Consider the following 25,488-nt stretch of genomic DNA (forward strand, 5'->3'; position numbering starts at 1 on the left):
GTAAACAGATTTTATGCTGCTTATCCTAGGAAAAGGAGATTATGTACTTACCCTGGTAAGCTCTTTTCCATTACATAGAGGAGACATTCTAGACAAGTGGGTTGTGTCCCAGTGGTCGTTTGCCATACGCAGAAGGAACCCAATCCGAATTTTATCTGCAACTCTGCTCTACTTCAGTGTGTTCTATGGCTCTTCTAGTTAGTACCCAAGCACCAAGAGCCATCTTACAAATGTGAAGTAGAGACTCCCATGGTAATGAAGTCCATAAACAAGTGTTCTATTTAAGAATTAATAGAAGTACATTAACTGTAAACAGGTAACAAATGCATCAAAGGAGCTCAGAAACGGCCCCTGAATAAAACAGTAACATATATAGAGATTCTTCCTAGCCCAAAGACTAACTGACATCCAAGAATTGACTTGGAGAAGCAGAATCAGAAAGCAGGAAGGACAGAGTGGGAGTCTAGAAAGTCTCACCTATCTACTGGAAAAGAGCTTACTAGGGTAAGTACATAATCTCCTTTTCCAGTGCAATAGGTGAGACATTCTAAACAAGTGGGACATACCAAAGTAGTCACTAATGCTAGGGCGGGCTAACTGTGCCAGCCCGCAAAACCGAGGACTCAAAGGTAAGTCCTGTCTCGCTGTCACATCCATGCATTAAAACTTGGCAAACGTGTGCAAGGAGGACTGCATTGCTGCCCTGAAGATCTCCTCAGGGGAGATCACACTAGCTTTGGCCCACAAAGAAGCCATAGTCCTAGTAGAATGCACCTTAACGGAAATGGAAACGGAAATGGGTCCCGGACAGAATAAAGGCTGACGAAATGGCCCTACAGATCCATCTGGATATCATGGCCTTGGAAGTGGGAGCACCCTGCTTGACAGAACGAGTCAGCAAAAGTAGATGTCTCAAGAGATGAAACTGATAGCGAAGGAGCACTTTGCATACATCCAGCTTCCTCAAAATACAATCCTGTTTCTTAGAACACGTAGACTGAAAAACAGGCGAACACGTAGACTGAAAAACAGGCAAACACTTCCTGATGTACATGGAAAATCGAAATCACCTTCAGCAGGAAATAAGGAACAATGCGCAAAGAAAGACTAGACACTGAGAAGCGGAAGAACAGCTCTCTACATGAAAGAGCTTGACATTCTGAGACATGTTTCACTTATGTAACAGCGACCAGAAAGACAGTTTTGAGAGACAAGGCTAAGAGGGAAGCATCCCGAATAGGCTCAAAGGGAGCTGTGGTAAGGCCAGACAGTACCAGGATAAGATCACGCAAAGGGACTGGTGTTGAAATTGTCGGTTCGATGCAAAAAGCTCCTTCCAGAAACCTGGAAATGGCTGAGTGAGACGCCAAGACTAATGACGGTCCCGGGCTCTGAAACAAGAGAGCCCAGTCACTTAGACTCGAAGGGATGCTACAGTGAGGCCTGTATCCAGACCAGCTGGAAGAAAGGTGAGAGCCACGGAAATCAGAGTGGAATATACCTCCATCTATTCCTAGTCATATCAGTGCTGGAAAAGTAGTCAGACACAGTAGTCAGACTTCAGAGACTCAAGAAGGGTGGAAATAATTACCTCCAAATAGCATTTGTGAATTAAAGCTGTGCACTCAAGAGCCAAATGACCTGGGTCCTGCATGGAGACTGGACCCCAAGTAAGCAAGTCTGGAAGGGGCATGGAACTGAAAGCCCTGACCCCTGCAAAGATGCAGCAGATCATCGTACCACGGCCTGTAAGGCCAGTATGGAGCCACCAGAACGACATGGCACGGATGGTTCGCTAGCCACCAAATGATTCGGCTTATCATGGGCCCTTGAGGACACAGCTGCACGAGAGCAACGAGATCTCTGCTGCCGGGTTCAGATCTTCGACTAAAGAATCAAGGTTTTTTCCTATGCCATGAAGATGAAGCGGGGAAGACCACAGTGCTGCACAATGGCTCAGAATGCCACTGAGGGCAGTGCCACTCGCCCATATCCATAGTGTGTCTGCTGAGGAAGTCGACTCGAATCTTGTTGAATCCCGCCACATGCACTGCTAAAAGCGCTTGCAGATGACGTGGTGCCCACAAAAACTAGAAGGCGGGCCTCCTGAGCTAGAGAGGTTCCTCTTTGTCTGCCGCAGCAAAGGACATAGGCTACTGTCGTTGTGCTGTCGGAGAAGACTCTGACCGCTTGGCCCTCCAGATGCTTCTGGAATCACACTAGAGCCAGCCGAATGGCTCTCAGCTCCAGCTGGTCAATTGACCATTTCCAACACCACTGAATGGGACGACTATTGTAGTAGGCATCCTAGTCCCAAAATCATCCATCATCAGAACGACTCAGAAGGCAATCCTCAGTGGTACACGCTGGCCCAAGCCTCCAGAGTCCAAGGAAGACAGGTCTATAACATATCCCTGAGCGGAGCCCAGTGAGATAGGGACATGCTGGAGAGGACGCATGAGCACTCTCACCCAAGGGACCACATCCAATGTGGCCCCCATGGACCCTAGGACCTGAAGACAATCCCACACCATAGAAGCTGGCTACTTCAGAAAGGAAAAAACTTTGAGAGCACAGCTCCTGGCTGCTTGCCTCTGAAAGATAGATGCGGCCCACACCCAGATATTCCAGAGACTGCGTGGGTGTCAGACTGCTTTCCAAAGTTAAGGATGGACCTTGAATTTATAAGGAAATTCCAAGAAAAAAATCAGCTCACAGAAAATGAAGACCAGACTTCCAACTATACTGTCTCCACTGCCCTGGCTACTGACCATCACAATACAGTTGACCAAGGGACTCATTTTCAAAAAAGAAAAGCGTCCAAAAAGTGGTTTAAAGGGACAGTCCCTGATCTCCTGTACCTGGAAGAGCTGCGCTGGAGAATAAAGGGCCAGCGAATTGGTCATCATCCAAAAGATCACCCAGATTAGGATCAAGCAGCACTGAACAGTGGCAGACTGAGAAGAAAATGTGCCCATAAGAACATAAGAATTGCCACTGCTGGATCAGACCAGTGGTCCATTGTGCCAAGCAGTCCGCTCACGTAGTGACGGCCCTTAGGTCAAAGACCAGTGCCCTAACTAAGTCTAGCCTTACCTGCATACGTTCTTGGTTTAGCAGGAACTTATCTAACTTTGTCTTGAATCCCTGGAGGGTGTTTTCCTCTATAACAGCCTCTGGAAGAGTATTCCAGTTTTCCACCACTCTCTGGGTAAAGAAGAACTTCCTTACGTTTGTATGGAATCTATCCCCTTTTAACTTTAGAGAGTGCCCTCTCGTTCTCTCTACCTTGAAGAGGGTGTCTTTAACTACTAAGTCTATTCCCTTCATTATCTTGAATGTTTCGATCATGTCCCCTCTCAGTCTCCTCTGTTCGAGGGAGAAGAGGTCAAGTTTCTCTAATCTCTCACAGTACTGCAACTCCTCCAGCCCCGTAACTATTTTAGTCGCTCTTCTCTGGACCCTTTCGAGTACTACCGTGTCCTTCTTCATGTACGGCGACCAGTGCTGGACACAGTATTCCAGGTGGGGCGCACCATGGCCCAGTATAGCAGCATGATAACCTTCTCTGATCTGTTCGTGATCCCCTTCTTAATCATTCCTAGCATTCGCCCTTTTTGCAGCGACTACTCATTGCGCGGACGGCTTCATTGACTTGTCGACCAGTACTCCCATAGAAGCAATGCCACTTAGAGACAGATCAGAGGCAGAGTAGGACTGCACAGGGGAAGAATGCCTGCTGCGAAACTCATTCCACAAATATGCCATAAAGTCTGTGAAGGCCACCACTAAAAAATTTGATATATTTTTCACATCAAACAAACTCCAAAATCTGTGATTTTAGGATTTTTAAGGAGGGGAAACACAGGGGGGAATGCAGAAATCTTCAAAACATTGAAATTCAAACTCACCCAATTCACCTCACAGGCTGTGACAGCCTTCACTCACTGTGACCTGTGCTGGAAATGTGCTGCAGCCTGCCTGAGCTCTCTTACAGTAGCTGGAATCTGAGAACCACTGCCTCATGCTGGCAAAACCTCCTTCATACCAATCTTCAGGCTGCCAGTCAGACTCTGTATCTGACTGCACCTCCACCCTTGCGGACCGACGGACACACTCAGGAATGGGCAGAGGTGCGGAATACAGCCGGCACCCTGCAAGACACTGCTGATTCTCCTAGGTATGCCCTTCAACCTGCGCCAAACTTCGTCCAGCAGTAGAAGAAGTGGGGACAGCCCAAACTCCTTAGAAGCAGATGCAGGTTGGCTGACAGATACCACCAGGGATTGACCTGACAGCTGCAGACCGAAATCTGTGTATTCTCCACACAGATAGAATGGAAAAATCGCTCCAAACATAAGAAATGCTGAAAAAAGGGATAAAAAAAACACCGAATAAAATAATAAAAAGGAGAGAGCAGAACAAACACACTCCTACTGCCACACGTGCAGAAAGGAAAAACTAGAGGTGTAGCAAGAGAGCACAGTGAAGTAGAGCAGAGTCACAGAAAAAAAATCCAGATTGGATTCCTTCTACATATGGTACGCAGCCATTGGGACACAACTCACTTGTTTAGAATATTTTCAAGAGAAAAAAAAAAAAAAAAGAATATCTCACATATTGCACTGGAATAAGTAGTGGATTTCCCTAAGCGGAAAACAAGGACGCTTTGATTCTCAAAAGTAGTAGCTGAGAAGGTAAGAAATAAGAGGTTAGCTTTCACAAACTACATAAGATCACAGAAAGAGGAAGACAGGCAAAAAATATCTGGAAAAGTTAAGAGAGGCTGGTCGTATAGTCAGGAAAGCAGAAATGCAAATGAAAGAAAAAAATAGCTGACACGGTAAAATGGAGAGACAAGACTTTTTTTTAAGATATAATAGTGATAGGAAGAAGTGCAAAAGTGGCATTGTGAGACTCAAAGGTGAAGCGGGGAATATGTAGAAGCTGATAAAGAAAAGGCTGAATTGCTTAACAAATATTTCTGTTGTGTGTTCACAGCTGAAGCGCCAGGAGCAGGACTACAGAAGACAAATGTGAATAGGGATGCAGGAATGGTAGACCCTGAATGATTTTCAGAGGGTTATGTTCGTGAGGAGCTAGCTAAAATAAAGGTCGACAAAGCGATGGGGGCCATATGGTGTACATCCAAGGGTGCTGAAGGAACTTAGGGAAGTTCTGGTGGCTCTGCTAACTGACCTTTTCAATGAGTCTCTAGAGTCAGGAGTGGTACCGGAGGACTGGAGAAGGGCAGATGTGGTCCTGCTCCACAAAAGTGGAAGTAAGGAAGAAATAGGGAATTACAGGCTGGATGATCAGAGAATTGGGAAAGGCTAGATGTGGTGTATTTAAATTTTTGTAAATCCTTTGATGGTGTTCCACACAGACATCTTATAAGTGCCCTTAGTATGGGCCCCAACAACTGGTTGAGTGAGCTCCTTCCAATTATTCTGAAAGCATCTGAAAATTTGGCTATTCTCAAAAATATAAATCTCGTTACCCTCTTTATAATCACTAACTCTTATTATGTTTTTCCTTCCTTATATTAAAGTGCCTGTAAAACGTACCGAGCTCCATTTCTATGGAGAGGATGTGGTATATAAACTTAAGCTTTAGTTTAGTTTAGTTTAATAACAGACGGTAGTAGTCAATGGAGATTGCTCTGAGGAAATGGATGCTACCAATAATGCACTGCAAGGTTCAGTTCTTGGGCCTATTCTTTTAACATTTTTGTAAGCAATATTGCTGAAGGACTGTCTGGTAAGATTTGCTTCTTTGCGGATGATATCAAAATCTACAATAGAATAGACACCCCTGATGGTGTGGAGAACATGAGGAAGGCCCTGGCAAAGTTTGAAGAATGGTCCAAAATTTGGCAAGTAAGATTTTATGCTAAGAAATGCAAGGTCAAGCATTTGGGCTACAAAAACCGAGGGAACGCTACAGTTTAGAGGGTGAATAACTTTTGTGCATGAAAGAGCAAAGGAACTTGAGTGTGATAGCATGCAATAATGTTAAGGTTGCCAAACAGGTTGAAAAGGTGATGACAAAGCTAGAAGGATGCTAGAGTGTATAGGGACAGGAATGGCAGTAGGAAAAAGGAGATATTCATGCCTCTGTATAAGACTCTGGTGTGACCTTATTTCAAATATTGTGTACTATTCTAAAGACCGCACCTTCAAAAAGATATGAGCAGGATGGAGTTGGTACGGAGAAAGGCTACTAAAATGGTCAATTGTCTTCAGCATAACATAAGAACATAAGCCGTGCCTCTGTTGGGTCAGACCTGAGGTCCATCATGCCCAGACTTAAAGATCTCAATATGTATACTTTGGAGAAAAAGCGGGAGAGGAGAGATATGATAGAAACGTTTAAATACCCACGTGGAATAAATGTGCATGAGACAAATCATAAGAACAGCCTTACTGGGTCAGACCAAAGGTCCATCAAGCCCAGTAGCCCTTTCTCACAGTGGCCAATCCAGGTCCCTAGTACCTGGCCAAAACCAAGGAGTAGCAACATTACATGCAACCAATCCATTACATTACATTACATTACTGATTTCTATTCCGCCTCAACCTTGCAGTTCTGGGCAGATTACAAAAGAGACAACTGGACATTTCCAGGATAATTACAGAGAGAATTCTGGTCATTTCCAGGAGAAGTTACAAGAATAATGAAGCTGTATATTTCAAGAGCTACAAGATGCTGTACAAATAGGAAATAGTGCAGATCCAGAATATATACCGTTAGGGAAGCAGTTGACATGCTTGAGGCTAAAGAGAAGGGAACTGGTCGGGTTGGGCCCATGTGCCTCAGGCCCCGCCCCCAGGAGGGACCTAAGGCTCCCGGGCCTATTCTGATTGGCCCAGGCGCCTTAGGCCCCACCAGTAGGCGGAGCTTTGGGACGGATGGGCCAATCCGGCCTCATTCCGTTGTTGGCTGCCTGCCGGACAGGCGGGTTTGGCTCCCGTCTGTCTGGCCAACTACACAAAGGTACAGGGAAGGGGGGGTGGGGGTGTCGTGGGGGTCGGCCAGGGGGGTTGCAGGTCGGCTGGGGAGGCGGTCGGAGGTTCTTGGGGGGGACGGTCGTTGGGAGGTTTGCGTCGAGGGCAGGAGGGCCTTGGATCCCTCTTGCCCGTAATGTAGTGCGGGGTGGGGGTAGGGGGTCGCCGTGGCCAGGAGGGTTTGGGCTCCCTCCTGGCCCGAACAACTAGCGGGGGGGGGGGGGGGTCGCCAGGGCCAGGAGGACTTGGGTTCCCTCCTGGCCCGAACAACTAGCGAGGGGGGGATCGCCAGAGCCAGGAGGGCTTGGGCTCCCTCCTGGCCCGATATTGTTGGGGAGTTGGGGAGTCGGCGGGGCAAGAGGGCTTGGGCTCCCTTTTGCCCCGATCGTGTCGGGGGTGCCGCGGTTGGCTGGGGCAAGAGGGCTTGAGCTCCCTCTTGCCCCGATCGTGTCGGGGAGTCAGCGGGGCAAGAGGGCTTGACATCAGAGAAAGGGCGGGACCGCCAAGAGGAAGCAGCAGGACACCGGTAGGAGCTTCTACATGATGGGGGGGGAGTCGGGAGGCTGTGGGGGTGCGAGCGGTCCTTCAGGGTGGGGGTGTGGGTGCGTGCTAGCGGTCCTTCGGGATGGGGGTGCGAGCGGTCCTGCGGGGGGGGGGGGGGTGAATCGGACATCGGGGGGGGCATCAGGCTTTCAGGGTGGGGACAGGACTTCAAGGGGGAGAGGAGAGTCGGGGTGGGCGAAAGGAGAGTTGGGGTGGCCAGAGGAGAGTCAGGGCGGGAGAAAGGAGAGTCGGGCGGCGACGGGAATCAGGCAGCATGCGTGGTATACGGGTGTGCGCGGTATACAAAAAATTTTTTACATATATTTCGGTTTCCCGCGCTCTATACCCGTGTGCGCGTTTTACACGGGTGCGCTTTATCTACGTGAAAATACGGTAACTGTGATTCGTGTTATTCTTCCCAATGTGCATCACTTTGCATTTGTCCACATTAAATTTCATCTGCCATTTGGATATCCAGTCTTCCAATTTCCTAAGGTCTGCCTGCAATTTTTCACAATCCACATGAGTTTTAACAATTTTGATCAGTTTCATGTCATCAGCAAATTTAATCACCACACTCGTAGTTCCAATTTCCAGATCATATATAAATAAGTTAAATAGCATCGGTCCCAGTAAAGATCCCTGTGGCAGTTCATTGTTTACTCTCCTCCATTGAGAAAAACGACAATTTAACCCTACCCTCTGTTTTTTATCCGATAACCAATTCCTAATCCACAACTAAACTTTGCCACCTATCCCATGACTCTTTCATTTTCTCAGGAGCCTCTCATGAGGAACTTTATCAAAAGCTTTCTGAAAATCTAGATACACTACATCAACCGGCTCACCTTTATCCACATGTTTATTCAAACCTTCAAAGAAGTCAAAAAAATTGGTGAGGCAAGATCTCCCTCGGCTGAACTCATGCTGACTCTAGAATGAGGGGGCATAGAATGAAGGTGAAAGGGGTTAGATTTAGAAGTAACCACAGAAAATACTTTTTCATGAAAAGGGTGGTAAATGCTTGAAATGGCCTCACACTGGATGTGGTAGAGACAAAATGTGAATTTGTATTCAAGAAATCTTGGGACAAGTATTTTGGATCTCTAAGGAAGAAGAGGGGATAGTAGAGGGCATGGTTAGGCAGACTAGATAGAAAATGAAGGCAGATATGTTTCTCTAGACTGGAAGATATGAACCACAGATAGGCCCCTCCCCTAGAGGAACCTCTGAATCAACCATCTAAAGGTCTTCTTCCAAAGAATTCTCCTTCTCTGTGACTTCATCTAACTTTATCTATGGGAGTCACAGATCCTACATAATCAAATTTCTACTGCTCCTGCCTGCAAAGCAATGTAGCTTCTTAAACCTTGAGGGCCTCCAAGGACTCCAGTAGCTTCTTAAACCTTGAGGGCCTCCAAGGACTCCAGCAAAGTAGGTATTAGGTATTTTTTTAGGTATTTATATACCACCTATCACGGTTATCTAAGCGGTTTTACAATCAGGTACTCAAGCATTTTTCCTATCTGTCCCGATGGCCTCACAATCTATCTAATGTACCTGGGGCTATGGAGGACTGAGTGACTTGCCAGGGTCACAAGGAGCAGCGCTGAATTTGAACCCACAATCCCAGGGTGTTGAGGCTGTAGCTCCAACCACTGCACCACAAGCTTAGGGGAAAAAGAGAGCCCCAGTCCACCAAATCTTGCCTAGTGAGTACAGAGGGTTCATTCAACAGATGCTGCACTAATAAGAGCATTTCCAGTACAGCAGAGTTTCCTGCCAGCACTGACTGCTTTGAGTTCCTGCAATATGTTACACATCTGGAACCACCCAGCCTCTGTCTTAGAGCTATCAGTGGCAGTCCCCTGAACTGCTGCTTTCCTAAGACAGGCTTTTCACAAATGAGGCAAAAGCTACTGATGGGGGACACAATTCATTGCGCTTTTTCTGAGTGAGCAGCATTAAGTCAGAGAATGGTCTCCTGTAGCTTCTTGAGCAAAGTCCTCCATCCAGTCCCTTGAAAAGTCTAGAGGGTTTCTTTTGTTATTTGTGGCTTATTAGACTTGAGATACCACATTGCCTCACTGCACATAGAAATCCAGTTTACAAACAACAAAAAATGTATTGCAGTTGTCTGGGTCTTGCAACCTATGAATAAGTGGAACTAATGTCTCAGGTACAGCACAATGGCTCGGTTCTACTTATTCAGATGCAGCAAGACCTGGACAACTATAACAATCATGATGCTGGCCATGGAAGCTTGAGAGAACAAAAAATAAATGAAGTTTATAGTTTATCCCCCAGGAGCTCTCATGGAACCCATCCCGGCATGCAGAAGGGAAAGGACTGAGGCTCAGGCATAACTCTTTATGGATGGCAGGGACTGAAATTCAGAGTGTACACTCTGAGGCACGACAACAAACCGGGTCAAGCCCACAAGAGATCACTGTTTGGGAAGATCGAAGGAACTAGGCAAAGAGGGCGGCCTGCAATGAGATGGTTGAAAACAACCATGGGGATGATGCTGAAAGACTTTTCTGGACTAGCACAAAACCGATTTCTTTTTAGATCTGCAATTCAAGTCACTAGGACTCGAGCAGGAGTCGATGGTGACTAACAACATACTATATATTTTCTCTCTCCTTTTTTTTTTTTTTTTAAACATATGGAACTCAAATCAGTGCATTCAATCAAGGACTAACCAAAGCAGGCTGCACAGGTACTCACCTACCATCTGCTGGAAACTGAGAAATACTAACTGGTTGTGGGTTGCACAGGACCTTATAGGGTGACGTTACTCAGTAGCTCTCAATCTATACCCACTGGAGAAATAAGGAAGGCCCTAAATTTGTCTACCAGAGTGGAAAGGAAAAATGGAGATCTAATAGAACCATCCTAATATCTGAAAAATATAACTGGTACATAAGGAACAAAACATTTTCAGAGAAAAGACTTCAATGGAGGTAGACTCGGAGCAAAATCACAAAACATTTCTTCACAAAACGGGTAGTAAATGTATCAAGAGACTTCTAAGTGAAGAAAAAGTATTAATGGAGATCAGGAAAGCGTGAGATAAATTCAAGAGATCAGTAGTGAGGAGATCTACAAGTAGAATCCTAATGGCCCTTATCTTTTGTCATTTTCTATGTTAGAGAAGTCTGAATGAAACTAAAGAATGCATTCAAAGTCAGGGGAAGTCCAGCCTCAGGCCTAGATTCTATAACTGATGCCTAAAGTTAGCCACCTAGATAGGTACACCTGGATGATCTAGGCATCTTAGTTTTCTGAATTGGCTTAATCAATGCATATAATTTAAAGCACCATTAAAAAGAATTAGGACCTCTTTTATCAAGCTGTGCAAGGTTTTTTTTATTGCAGACCATTGCAATAAGAGAGCTGATGCTCACAGATGATTAAAAAGCCCCAACACAGCTTGATAAAAGGGGGGTATAATTAACTAGTAGGTGTCTATCAGCAAGTAGGCATGGTTAGGGGTGGACTTTGAACCTGGTTGGACTTAGGCACACTCATTTAGGCAAAGAAAACCCTGGCCCAATTCAGTGCCTACTGATGTCTAAGATTGACAGCACATAGGAGCTCAGCACCATTTATAGAATCGGGGCCTCACTGTCTAATGTACATTCAGTAATGTACTTCCCAGTTCTTTGAATCAGAGGTACCTAATATGAATGCTAGAGTGGACTTTTACTATAGTATGATTCTCTATTTCAATCTCTACCCACTCAATTTGTTTCTTCTAGACTTTGGAGTTTCCCAGAAGCCATCTCAGGCTTTTTGCTCACATTTCCTGCTTGGCAGAGATGGGGGGAATTCAATCTACCATCCCAAATGGCTTTGCATGAAACATATTCATTTGAAGCAAACTCACCCATACAGATCCCATGTGTCCTCCCGTGGGAAAATTCGGATAAATCCACCAGTCCGCTCAGATTCTTCTCTTACCCGACGTAAAATTTTTATCTGAAGTTAATAAGAAAATAATCTCTCTCTGCTACATACACAGAAGCTATTCAAGCCAAAAAGCATGCCAAGGCTCTATCACCCTGTCTGGACTCTAAACAGAGGCTCAAGACAGGGCGGCCTTTTACCTCTCACCTTGTACATATTGAGATTAATCCTATAAAGTATGCAATTATACATATATTTTATTAGAATAATACCATACCATGCCTTACATTTTCTTATATGGCAGAAATTCTTCTAGGAATCATTGTGGTTTATAATATAATTTCAAAGACAGTTGAAGATACAGTAAGATTACTTGGATGGTAAAAGGTTGTGCTTTGTGTGGATTACAAGGAGAAGAGAGATGTTTTTAGCATTTTCCTGAAATTGTATTAATACACGTGCGTTTCACGAGCAAATGTACATATGTGGAGAGTCTAGGCAGGGACTCACACATGCTTAAAAATATAAGGTGTATCTCCAGCCCCTAAGACTCACACGTTTACACCAGCTCTATGCTGACACCTAAATTATAGCAGTATTTTCCAAGTTAGTCCTGGGATTCCGCCTTGCCAGTCAGGGTTTCACATATCTTTTACACGCATATTCATTGTGGATATTGTGTAAACATGACTGACGAGGGAGTAAGGACAAAACAAAAATCCAATACGATGAACATAAGACAAAAATCCAAATACGATGAACAAACCACTTTATATATAACATATGGGACCTAACACGGTTCATGTTTCGAACAACACATCTTCTTTAGTGGTCCCAAAAAAGTGGTAGCAACAAGGGACACGCAACAGTCTCCTTTAGCTTCCTGGAGAATCAGGGCAGCCAGTCTGAAAACAGTGTCGCTGCCCACTGCAGCCACGGATTTGTGGTTCTTTGTGTGTTCTTTCTGTGCAAACAGGGCCAGATCGAGGTGGAGATTCTCCAGGAAGCTAAAGGAGACTACAGGAGCATTTGTTGCGTGTCCCTTTTGGGACCCCTGAAGAAGACGTGTAGTTCGGAACATGGACCATGTTGGGTCCCATATGTTATATATAAAGTGGTTTATTTGTTCTAAATAAACTTGGTCTGCAGTACCTTTCTTTGTCTTCTGGCGAGGGCGCAATCCAGGACTGCTTTATAGAATAGTCATCTAACAGGCGTCAGAAAATTATCCCACTAGAGGTCATTTTATAAACAGGCACTAAGAGCACACATAATTAGTACTATTTTTGTCACATTTTCCCTGGGGTGCAATTTAATAAATATATACATTCTTTACATGGGTGGAGTTTGGCTGGCAAGCACAGTTATATATCTTAAGCATTATTTAGAAATTCACCAGTTCTTCATCTACATCAACTAGTATTTTCTAAAGAAAAAGCAGGCACCTCCTGATAAAACTACTCTTCACTCTTACCTCCTCCACTGACAGCCCCATGACAGTGCTACTCCTCTTTCCCATTTTCTCTTTGCTTGATGGTACCATAACATTGATTTCTGCATCACTGGCTGACTGAGGATGCTGACGCTACAAACAAAAGACATTTGCGATATAATCTTCTATTACATGTTCTAGCACATCAATGCTCCACATCCCTCAATGCACTAGTACCAGGATTCAACCTCCATTTCCACCATAAAAACATAAGCATAGCCTTACTGGGTCAGACAAGTGGTCCATCTAGCCCAGTATCCTGTCTTCACGGAGGTTAATCCAAGTCACTAGTACCTGGAAAAACCCCAAAAGAGTAACAACATTCCATGCTACCAATCCAGGTCAAGCAGTGGCTTCCCCCATGTCTGTCTCAGCAAATGAGTAGTAACTAATAATAGCAGTGACATATTTTTTAGAGTGCTATGAGATGCAGCACTATACAATGGTGCTCAATATTCGTCTATCTTCACTAACATTCCAAAGGTCAACAAGGGTCAGACTGTTTTAATATAATATCCTAGATCCTTTGCTTGCAACTCTGGACCTGTCATAACACTAATGCTGACGTTACCCATTTCCTTAGGTAAGATCAAATGTAAGATCTTGGAATAGGGCTTGTTGAAATAATTTGAGCCCACCTACAGTCAATGTGGAAGTCATCACTCCAGTAGCAATGTGGCTGCAGACCACACCAGGATTGTATACATCAAATCTTTTCTTTTAAAAAACTATTTGAAGAGAGAATAAGAACCTTCTACAGCGTCCATAAGGGATCTATATAAAAAACACTTCAGGTAACTGGAATCCCACAGAAATTAGTCCAGTCTATTTTTGCCATCGGCAAACTGGATGATGAGCTGGAATAACCAAGTTTATTACAACATCATGAGCTGATAAAAAGAATGGCCGCTGTCAGCCTGTCCAACAAAGTCAATAGCGGTATAATGGACATCAACAGTAGATAGTCCCAAAGTAATAGCAATAAGTATTTAGTTGATAATCTGTGTATCAATAGTATATTCTTGTACAATCATTGATAGCAGAGAGCAAAAACAGCAAATCCAAAAGACTGAACCAGCTGACGAGTGGTGAAGCAGTAGAGTGGACTGTAATGATGAATCAAAAACAGAAGACTCTACATAGTCCGTGTTTTGGCACATTGTAATAGCCTTCATCAGGGGTCTGACACTGAAACCATCCAGTTGATTTAAAAAAAAAATGGAAAAGCGCATAAAATACTCTCCAAAGAAACGCTGATCGAACTCCAGATGAAGGCTATTACATGTGCTAAAACAAAGACCGTATAGGGTCTACTGTTTTTGATTCATCATTACAGACCACTCTACTACTGCACCGCCTGTCAGCTGGTTTGGTCTTTTGGATTTGCTGTTTTTACTCTCTGCTACCATATACAAGCTTATACTATTGATGCACAGATTGTCAACTAAATACTTATTGCTAATACTTTGGGACTATCTACTGCTGCTGTTCATTATACCGCTATTGACTTTGTTGGACAGGCTGACAGCTTCCATTGTTTTTATCAACTCATGTGTTGTAATAAAGTTGGTGGTTTTGGCTCATCAACTCCACTTTGCCATTTTTCTTTTGTATTTTCTATAACCTTTAAAGGGACATGTTAAAAAAAATCCAACAGGTTCAAGAATGTGTGCTACCGCCACTGATATTCATTGTGGCCATTGATAGGTTCTTGAAGCACAACTTGGCTGGCTGTGTAGGTGTAGAATGTGGTACAGATGGCCCAACAGGGTAGACCAATGATATTGTTTTTGTAGAAGAATCAGAATCTAAGGTTCCCGATCTGCTAGATAGAATCGTAGAAAGAGCAAGAAAACTGGAGTTATAGATCGATGCAAAGAATATCACTAGACCAGGAGAATGAATTTAAATATCTAGGATCAGTGATCTCAGTGTGAAAAGTCTGATTATACATCATAAAAACATAGAAGATGACGGCAGATAAGGACCATAGCCCATCAGGTCTGCCCACTCTACTGACCCACCCCCAAGTCTACTATTCTAGGGATCCCACTCCTGGTGACAGGTTCCCTTGGCTTAACCTTCTAAGGGATCCCACATGGGCATCCCATTTGCTCTTAAATTCTTGCACGCTGTTTGCCTCGATCACCTGCACCGGGAGCTCGTTCCAAGGATCAACCACTCTCTCGGTGAAGAAATATTTCCTGGTGTTGCCATGAAATTTCCCGCCCCTGAGTTTGAGCGGATGCCCTCTTGTGGCTGAGGGTCCTTTGAGAAAGAGAATCTCTTCTTCCATCTCGATACGGCCGGTAATATACTTAAATGTCTCGATCATGTCTCCTCTCTCCCTACGTTCCTCGAGTGAGTACAGCCGCAAATTTTTCAGCCTTTCCTCGTACGATAGATCCTTGAGCCCCGAGAGCATCCTGGTGGCCATCCGTTGTACTGACTCTACTCTCAGCACATCTTTTCATAGTGTGGCCCTCAGAATTGCACACAGTATTCCAAATGAGGCCTCACCGTGGTTCTGTATAATGGCATTATGACTTCAGGCTTCCGGCTGACGAAACTCCTGCGGATGCAACCTAACAACTGTCTTTACTTAGATGAAGCCTTCTCCACATGATCAGCAGTTTTCATGTCTGCGCTGATGATCACTCCCAAGTCTCGTTCTGTTGAAGTTCTAGCTAAGGTCTCACCATTCAAGGTATAAGTTCTGCACGGATTTCTGCTGCCGAGGTGCATGGTCTTGCATTTCTTAGCGCTGAAGCCCAGCTGCCAGGTCGAGGACCAAAGCTCCAACAAATGTAGGTCCTGTGTCATACTATTGGGTGAATTGCCATCTCTCACTATATTGCATAGTTTGGCGTCGTCAGCGAATAACGTTACCTTACCTTGAAGCCCCTGAGTTAGGTCACCTATGAATATGTTGAAAAGGAGCGGGCCCAAGACTGATCCCTGCAGTACTCCACTGGTCACCTCCGATGTTTTAGAGAGGGTACCGTTAACTACCACCCTATGAAGTCTGCCACTCAGCCAGTCATTGACCCATGTAGTTAGTGTTTCTCCCAGCCCCATTGATTTCATCTTGCTCAACAGCCTGCGATGCGGGACACTATCGAAAGCTTTGCTGAAGTCTAGATATATGACATCCACGGATTCTCCCAAGTCTAACTGTTTTGTTACCTAGTCAAAGAAACTGATGAGATTGGATTGGCAGAACCTACCCTTGGTGAATCCGTGTTGACTGGAATCCTGTAGATTCTCCTCATCCAAGATTGCGTCTAATTTACGTTTGATTAGTGTTTCCATGAGTTTGCATACTATTGATGCGAGACTCACTGGTCTGTAGTTTGCAGCCTCTGCCCTGCAACCCTTTTTGTGCAGTGGAACGACGTTAACTGTTTTCCAGTCTATGGGGACTCTCCTCGAACTTAGGGAGAGATTGAAGAGTCCTGATAGCGGTTCTGCCAGGACATCACGTAGCTCACTGAGCACCCTGGGGTGTAGATTGTCAGGTCCCATGGCTTTGTTCACCTTGAGTCTTGCCAGTTCGTAGTAGACGTCGCCAGGTGTGAACTTGAAATTCTGAAACGGGTCTTCCACGCTGGGCCTTGCCTGCAACTGCGGACCGTGCCCCGGTGCCTCGCAGGTGAAGACCGAGCAGAAGTATTCATTCAGTAGTTCTGCTTTATCGGAATCTGATTCTGCGCAGTTCCCATCTGGTTTTCTAAGGCGTACTATCCCGTCTGTGTTCTTTTTCCTATCACTAATATACCTGAAGAAGGATTTGTCCCCTTTCTTCATGTTCTTTGCCTGCTGATTTGATCGTCCAAGCCCATCTTTATACCACATTTTCGTCCAACTTTCCGACCAAGTCCAAAACGCCTAGAACAAGCCCTGTTGGACGTGGGGGGGGGGGGGGTCTGCAAAGTGATGGATTACACACCCAGACATGCCACCTAAATAGTGGGGTACCTTACAAGGCACTGCTGTGAACTTCACAAAAAGGGTGCCATTTCTTCTCTTCCCTACAGCTCCCTTATACGTTATGGTGAGCCCCTAAACTACCTCCAGAATCCCCTAGACCCACTTATCTACCACCCCAATAGCCCTTATGGCTGCAGGAGCCACTTATATGCCAGTACAAAAGGGTTTTGGGTGTGTATAGGGCAGTGCACATGTTTAAGTATCAATGCAGTGATTACAGGGGCTTATGGGCATGGGTCCCCCTCCCTATGGGTCCTTAACCCACCCCCAAGATGACTTAAGCTGCCTCTGTGCTGGACGACTAGGATTTCCTATGCCAGGCGATGATGGTCTGGAGGCTGAATTTTAAAGTTGGGGTAGTGTATGGGGGTCTGTTTTATGTGTTTTCAGTGCTTATCTGGTGACTTTAGGTGGTTTTTTATGACTTAGACCATGTTTTACATGGTCTAAGTCAGAACGTCCAAGTTCCGTCTAGGCTCTGTTGTAAAACTTTCGGTTATACATGCTGTACGACTAAGTCTAAGCCGGCCCACGTCCCGCCCAACTCCCGCCCTCGACACTCCTCCCGAAACGCCCCGTTTAGCTTTGGTCGTTCAGCGGCACTATGAAGGCCTAGGTCGTTTAGAAATACGTCCAAAACCCGGTTTTATTATTGGCACTTGGACATTTTTGAGAAATGTTTGTCCAAGTGCAGGCTTAGGCCAGTTTTTAGACATTTTTCTCTTTCGATTATGAGCCCCTTAAGGTTTAGTTTAGTTAGTTTCTGCTATGAGGCTAAATCAAAAGTAAAACTAAAGGCAAAGTACATTTATTAATAATAATAATAACTTTATTCTTCTATACTGCCATAGTCAGATGACTTCTAGGCGGTTCACACCGAAGAGAGCTGGACAGTCAGCGAATTACAATGTACACATTATAAGATTGTAAGATTATAAGAGTACGACATGTTATACATAGAAACATAGTAGATGACGGCAGATAAAGACCCGAATGGTCCATCCAGTATGCCCAACCTGATTCAAAGCTTTACCTAGTACTGTGGTTGGGTTCCAACTGCCGAAATCTCCGTTAAAACCTACTCCAGCCCATCTATACCCTCCCAGCCATTGAAGCCCTCCCCAGCCCATCCTCCACCAAACGCCCATATACAGACACAGACCGTGCAAGTCTGCCCAGTACTGGCCTTAGTTCAATATTTAATATTATTTTCTGATTCTAGATCCTCTATGTTCATCCCACGCTTCTTTGAACTCAGTCACCATTTTCCTCTCCACCACCTCTCTCGGGAGCGCATTCCAGGCATCCACCACCCTCTCCGTAACGTAGAATTTCCTAACATTGCACCTGAATTTACCACCCCTCAACCTCAAGTAATGTCCTCTGGTTTTACCATTTTCCTTTCTCTGGAAAAGATTTTGTTCTATGTTAATACCCTTCAAGTATTTCAATGTCTGAATCATATCTCCCCTGTCTCTCCTTTCTTCTAGGGTGCACATATTCAGGGCTTCCAGCCTCCTCATATGTCTTCTGGCGCAAGCCTCCTATCATTTTTGTCACCCTCCTCTGGACCGCCTCAAGTCTTCTTACGTCCTTTGCCAGATACGGTCTCCAAAACTGAACACAATACTCCAAGTGGGGCCTTACCAATGACCTGTATTGGGGCATCAACACCTTCTTCCTTCTACTGGCTACACCTCTCTTTATACAGCCCAGCATCCTTCTGGCAGCAGCCACTGCCTTGTCACACTGTTTTTTCGCCTTTAGATCTTCGGACACTATCACCCCTCTCCCCGTCCGTGCATATCAGCTTCTCTCCTCCCAGCATATACAGTTCCTTCCAATTATTAATCTCCAAATGCATTACTCAGCATTTCTTTGCATTGAATTTTAGTTGCCAGGCATTAGACCATTCCTCTAACTTTTGCAGATCCTTTTTCATATTTTCCACTCCCTCTTCGGTGCCAATCCCATCTTAAATGGCGACACCAGAAAATTTTTCTTCACCGAGAGGGTGGTTGACCGCTGGAATAATCTTCCACTATAGGTAATCGAGGCCAGCAGTGTGCCAGATTTTAAGAAAAGATGGGATTGGCATGTGGGATCTCTTCGTGGAGGAAGTTAGGAGGGTGGGTCACTAGTGTGGGCAGACTAGATGGGCCATGGTCCTTTTCTGCCATCATTTTCTATGTTTCTACTCTGTTACAAATCTTGGTATCATCTGCAAAAAGGCACAATTTTCCTTCTAACCCTTCAGCAATGTCACTCACAAACATATTGAACAGGATTGGCCCCAGCATCGAACACTGAGGGACTCCACCACTCACTTTTTCTTCCTCCGTGCAACTTCCATTAACCACCACTCTCTGGCGTCTGTCCGACAGCCAGTTTCTAACCCAGTTCACCACTTTGAGTCCTAACTTCAGCCCTTCAAGTTTGTTCAACAGCCTCCTATAAGGAACCATATCAAAGGCTTTGCTAAAATCTAAGTAAATTACATCTAGCATATGTCCTTGATCCAGCTCTCTGGTCACCCAATCAAAAAATTCAATCAGGTTCGTTTGGCACGATTTACCTTTTGTAAAGCCATGTTGCCTCGGATCCTGTAACCCATTCTTTCTTTCAGCAGCACTTCCATTATTTTTCCAACAACTGAAGTGAGGCTGTGACCACTTTTATGAATAGGGACCACATCCACTCTCCTCCAATCCCCAGGAATCACTCCCATCTCCAGAGATTTGTTGAACAAGTCTTTAATAGGACTTGCCAGAACCTCTCTGAGCTCCCTTAGTATCCTGGGACGGATCCCGTCTGGTCCCATCACTTTGTCCACCTCTATTTTTCAAGTTGCTCATAAACACTCTCCTCCATGAACGGAGCAGAATCTACTCCATTTTCTCGTGTAACTTTGCCAGACAATCTCGGTTCTTCTCCAGGATTTTCTTCTGTGAACACAGAACAGAAGTATTTGTTTAGCATATTTGCTTTTTCCTCATCACTCTCCACATATTGGTTCCCAGCATCTTTTAGCCTAGCAATTCCATTTTTCATCTTCCTCCTTTCACTAATATATCTGAAAAAAATTTTGTCTCCCTTTTTTACATTTTTAGCCATTTGTTCTTCCGCCTGTGCTTTCGCCAGACATATCTCTCTCTTGGCTTCTTTCAGTTTCACCCTGTAGTCCTTTCTGCTCTCCTCTTCTTGGGTTTTTTTATATTTCACGAACGCCAACTCTTTCGCCTTTATTTTCTCCGCCACTAGTTTGGAGAACCTTATCGGCTTCCTTTTTTTCTTGTTTTTCTTGATTTTCTTCACATAAAGGTCCAAGAATAGATATACCGTAATACAATTGCTGGTATTTTTTTTTTGTGTAGCTTCTGTTTAGAAGATAAATCTATCTAACAATGCAGTTTTAATTTCTTTCCTGAAGGCACCGTAAGTCAACCTAGTTCCATTAATGTAGTTGCCTAAACAAGACTGCTGTTTACTTGCTTGATACATGAGAGTTCTATCTAAGAAAGATTTGTATTTAAAGCCAGTGATGCTCGGGTATGCAAAAAGGTTACAATTTCTGGTTGTCCTTGTTGGACTATATAGCACAAAATGAGATAGAAGATAAGTGGGAGCTAGTCCCCATACCAGTTTGAAACAAATACAGGAAAACTTGAACATTATTTGTGCCTCTATAGTCAGCCAGTGCAGCAGCTTGTAGTAGGGACTAACATGATCACTTTTCTTCAATCCAAATATCAAGCGGACAGACGTGTTCTGAACTATTCTTAATTTTCTCACTGTTTTTTTTTAGGTATGCCCAGATAAACGATATTGCAATAGTCCAAGGTAGATAATACCAAAGACTGCACCAATAATCTAAATGATAAAGGATCAAAGTAATTTTTAATGGTCCTTAATTTCCACAGTGCAAAAAAGTACTTCACCACTATATTTGTGTGGTCAGCCATGGTCAGGTGTGTGTCTAGTGTGACTCAGAATATTTTTATGGTTTTTGAAATAGGGTGTCATGATCTTTTAGATGTAGTGATGTTCTAGTAATTTTATCTTTTGGGCTTGCTAAGAAAACTTTTGTCTTTTCTGTGTTTAGTTTCAGTTTAAAGTTGGTTGTCCAATGTTCGATTTTGGTCATAATATGTGAAATGTATTCTAGAGTTTCATTTGTTATGCTATTCAAGGAGATTAGAATAGAAATATCATCAGCATATATATAGTAGTTTAAATTTAACTTTTGCAATAGGTGTCCTATGGATGATATATAGATGTTGAATAATGTAGGTGATAGTGGGGAGCCCTGGGGTACTACCGAGGGTTTTTTCCAGTGGTTAGAGTAAGTCCCATCACTAACCACTCGATATGTTCTTTTTGTTAGGAAACCCTGAAACCAGTTCCAAACTCTTCCCCTAAGTCCCATTGCATCTAGGCAGTGTAACAATATTTCATGATCAACTAGATCAAAAGCACTACTGAAGTCTAGTTGTAAAATCAGTGTGCTTGTGCCTTTACTAAAAAGACCGTAGAGGTGATTGAGAATCGAGACTAAAACTTCTCAGTGCTAAAACCTTTTCTAAATCCTGAATGGTGTTCACTACGAATGTTAAATTTGTCTAGATAATTCACTAATTCCAAGTTGACCAGTCCTTTAACAGCTTTAATAGAAGGAACCGTGAGCAACTGAAAATATCACTTTTCCACATAGTTCCTAAGCAAGACGATGCATTTGTTGTATCGTTCAACTAGCTTCTGCATTCATGCCGAGAAGAAGTTTTTTGGTTGCTCCCAAAGACAGGTGAGCACCGCTTCCTTTACTTTATCATGCTTGGTCTTTTGCTCTCTGGGTCGCAGTGATGCACCCATGTCTCATCACAATTCGCATATGTTTTAACAACTTTGAAAAGTTCAGTGTCATCTGCAAATTTAATCAACTCACCTGCTGTATCCTCTATAATAAAACCCTAAGCGCGCATGCACACTTAGGACGGTGCCCTGCCACCGTGGTGTCTGGGTCCGTGCCGAATTCCATTTTCAAACACGGAGGCAGGGAACATGCCGGCGACTCCCCCCTCCCACCCTCACTCACCAACCGCTGCCGCCACTGCTGCTCCTCTTCAAAGCAGCCTGCTGAGGTTCGCCAGCTGGCTGTAGCGAACCTCGCAGGCCGCTCTCCACCTCGGTAGCACGTTCCCTCTGACGTGATCACAGGGGGTCAGGGAGAGACACAGACAGAAAGAATGACAGACAGACAGCATCCAAGGAGAGAGAGACAAAGGAAAAAAAAACAGACAGACAGACATCTACTCTAACACCCGTTAATATAACAGGCTTAAACACTAGTATATATATAATGCTATATACATATTTTTTTTTTAATTGCTATATAATTTAACTTGCTATATATATATATATATATATATATATATTTAATCACCTGCTATATTATAATTTCTTATATATAGAAATGGATCTGCTCAGATGACTTTTACATTGAGGAGCTTATATGATCATATATTACATTAGTGATTTTTATTCTGCCATTACCTTGCGGATTACAGAAGAGGATTTCTGGACTCGTCCAGAGGTGTTACAGAGGAGATTGAAATGTTTCATACGGTGTTAGTTAGTCTTCATGGATTTCTTGAATAGCAGGGTTTTTATTTCTTTTCTGAAAGCTTTGGAGTCTGGGGTCGTGATTAGTAGATTAGCGAGTTGGGGGTCTAGTTTTGCTGCCTGTGTGTTATATCTGTTTAGATGATGTTAGCAATGAATAATTTATATGCTTATATAGAGCAGAGTGACTGCTCAGGTGATGTTTGTAATGAGCAGTTTATTAGCTTTTATATATAAACTTTAAATTTAACAATGTCACCAACTGAGCTGCCTATATACATTTAACATACACACAATTGTTCTCTTTTTTTTCTTCATTTTTTTTCTTTTAATTTTGTTGGGGTTTCTTTTCATTAATATTGTTAATGTTTTATTATAATATGCATGTAATTTTTATTTATTAATAGTGTTCTTTATTTGTATATTAGTTCTTAATATCTGACATGGTTTTAATGATGTATGTGTGTCTTTACGTTGTAGGCTCCTGAGGCAGGCTGCATAGGCCGAAACACGTGTCAGGCAAGTATACTAATAAAAGCAGAGTTACGAAATAAACAGAATAAACAGCACCTTTGTTTTCTTGGTCATCTCCACTATCTGTCTACATACTAAAAACTCAAACATGAAATTGCTGACTTGCTGTTAGTGATCTATAACCTGTTGCTAAAATCATCTGTAGTACCTGTAGATTGGAAGGTGGCCAATGTTATGCTAATTTTTAAAAAGGGTTCCAAGGCAGATCTGGGAAATTACAGACCGGTAAGCCTGACTTAAGTGCTAGGCAAAATAGTGGAACACATAGACGAACATGATTTAATGGGACAGAGTCAGCATGAGTTCAAGCTGAGGGAGATCTTGCCTCACCAATTTGCTTGACTTCTTTGAAGGTGTGAATAAACATGTGGATAAAGGTGAGCTGGTTGATGTAGTGTATGTAGATTTTCAGAAAGCTTTTGGCAAAGTTCCACTTGGATCGTCTCTGATCAACGCTTCACTATGTGAAAGAAGATAAGCATCCAGATCTTCATCTTCAGGGACCCCCATTTGACCAGCTGTTGGTGTCAGGGGAGACATGGGCCTCCATGATGCTGAAACACTAGGAGGCTGCACAGATGGTCGCTCTCTAGCTGACCTGGAAGACGCACCAGCATCGCCAACATAGGCTTGTCAGAGCAAGTTCACAAAGTCAGGTGTAAAGGGCATAGAGGACTGAGAGCCCCTTTCAAGAGGAAGGTTAGAGCACTTTCTTTTCACTTTGGGGCTATCAGAACCTTTATTAGGTACTGGTGCTGCATTATGGGACTCTGAGAAGGCAAAATCATTCCCTAATTGTTGCAACAGTCATTTGGCAGCATTAATAAGTCGGTCAGCGGCTGAACCCATGGTCCCCACCTCCCCAGCATGCATGGTAGATGCCCAACCGGCACAAACCTTGCATGAATTCATGTTATTGAAGCGTGAGGACTCCATCCCTAGTGGTTAAACTCCAAAACAAGGCTTTTTAAAGAAGTCTGAGTATTCAAATCAGGAAAAATCCTTTTATGGATAAAAAACCAAGTAAAAATATAAAATCATTAGGGTTAGATAATTTGGTACATTCTTGTGATTTAAAAGATATATGGGGTATTCTTCATTTTAATGATCAGGAATTTTCTTTTTACTCACAAGTTCATAAGTCTTTTTCAAGTATTGATTATATTTTGGTTTCTAATTCATTGGTGCAGCAAGTGACACATGCTTCCATTGATCCAATTATTTTGTCGGATCATGGAGGGGTTTGGATCAAATTTAGGTTGGATGAACAGGATAAAAATAGATCAATATGGAGATTAGATAATACATTGGTTGCGGATTGAGCTTTTCTTGAAGAATTTAAGTTAAAGGTATCTGAGTTTTTCCAAATAAATACTTCAGAAGATATTAATACCGAAATATTATGGGATGCTTTTAAAGCTACTATGAGAGGTCATACTATTTCCTATTCTGCACATATTAAAAAACAACTTGCTAAGCAATTTACTGATTTGGAAAAAGAAATTAAATATTTGGAATCTAAATTAGTTGATAAATGGCAGCAAGATACCTTACAAGCTCTTTTAAAGGTAAAGGGGAAATATAATGAGATTTCTTCAAGATTGGCGAGGAAAAATTTGTTTTCCCAGCAAACCTTGTATTATGGAAGTTCTAATAAGGCGGGAAGACTACTTGCAAATTATCTTAAAGCAAAAAAAAAAAGAAGAGTAAAAAAATAGCAATAAAAGATGAAAAAGGAAATACATATACTCAGATTAGTAATATTTTAAGTCAATTTCTTAATTTTTATAAAGATTTGTATTCTTCCGAGTCTTATGATGATAAGTTAAAAATGGTTTGGAATTTTTAAATTTTTTAGAGGGTTGAAAACTTCCTGATCATATAAAAAGAAGTTTAGATGAGCCTATATCATTAAAAGAATTAGAAACAGCGTTGAAGTCTCTTAGAGTTGGATCCGCTCTAGGTGGGGATGGTTTTACAGTGTAATTTTATAAAACATTTCAAAATTCTTTATTACCCCATTTACTAAATTTATATCAGTTTCAACTAAATAAGGGTTGTATTACAGGTACTATGGCAGAATCTTTGACTATTGTTTTGCAAAGCCAAATAAAGATCCCACTTTGGTCTCAAATTACAGGTCGATATCTTTAATTAATGTGGATGGAAAATTATTAGTTAAACATTGGCCTTGAGGTTGGCTAAGGCTCTCCCTTTCATAATTGATGTACACCAAACTGGATTCATTGCGAACAGACATTCTTCTAGTAATACTAGATTGGCTTTTCACACATTAAATTTAACTAAAAGCATGAATGAACCGGCTTTTGCCATATCTTTAGATGCGGAAAAAGCATTTGATAGAGTGGAATGGACATTCATGTATCAGGC

General features: G+C 43.1%; 1 protein-coding gene across 4 annotated transcripts in view; it reads right to left on the reverse strand.

The window, feature by feature from the left end:
* Positions 1 to 25,488, reverse strand: part of TTLL5 (tubulin tyrosine ligase like 5) — a 602,590-nt gene that overhangs the window by 296,794 nt on the left and 280,308 nt on the right. For all 4 annotated transcript variants that reach the window (XM_033951293.1, XM_033951292.1, XM_033951290.1 and 1 more), the window contains 2 exons: positions 12,937 to 13,047; positions 11,443 to 11,534 (listed from right to left, as the gene is read on the reverse strand). In XM_033951293.1, the coding sequence (XP_033807184.1) occupies positions 11,443 to 11,534; positions 12,937 to 13,047 (203 nt within the window). The remainder of the gene's footprint in view (positions 1 to 11,442; positions 11,535 to 12,936; positions 13,048 to 25,488) is intronic.

This window comes from Geotrypetes seraphini, chromosome 7 (assembly GCF_902459505.1).
Source record: "Geotrypetes seraphini chromosome 7, aGeoSer1.1, whole genome shotgun sequence".
In the NCBI taxonomy this organism is placed as follows: domain Eukaryota; kingdom Metazoa; phylum Chordata; class Amphibia; order Gymnophiona; family Dermophiidae; genus Geotrypetes; species Geotrypetes seraphini.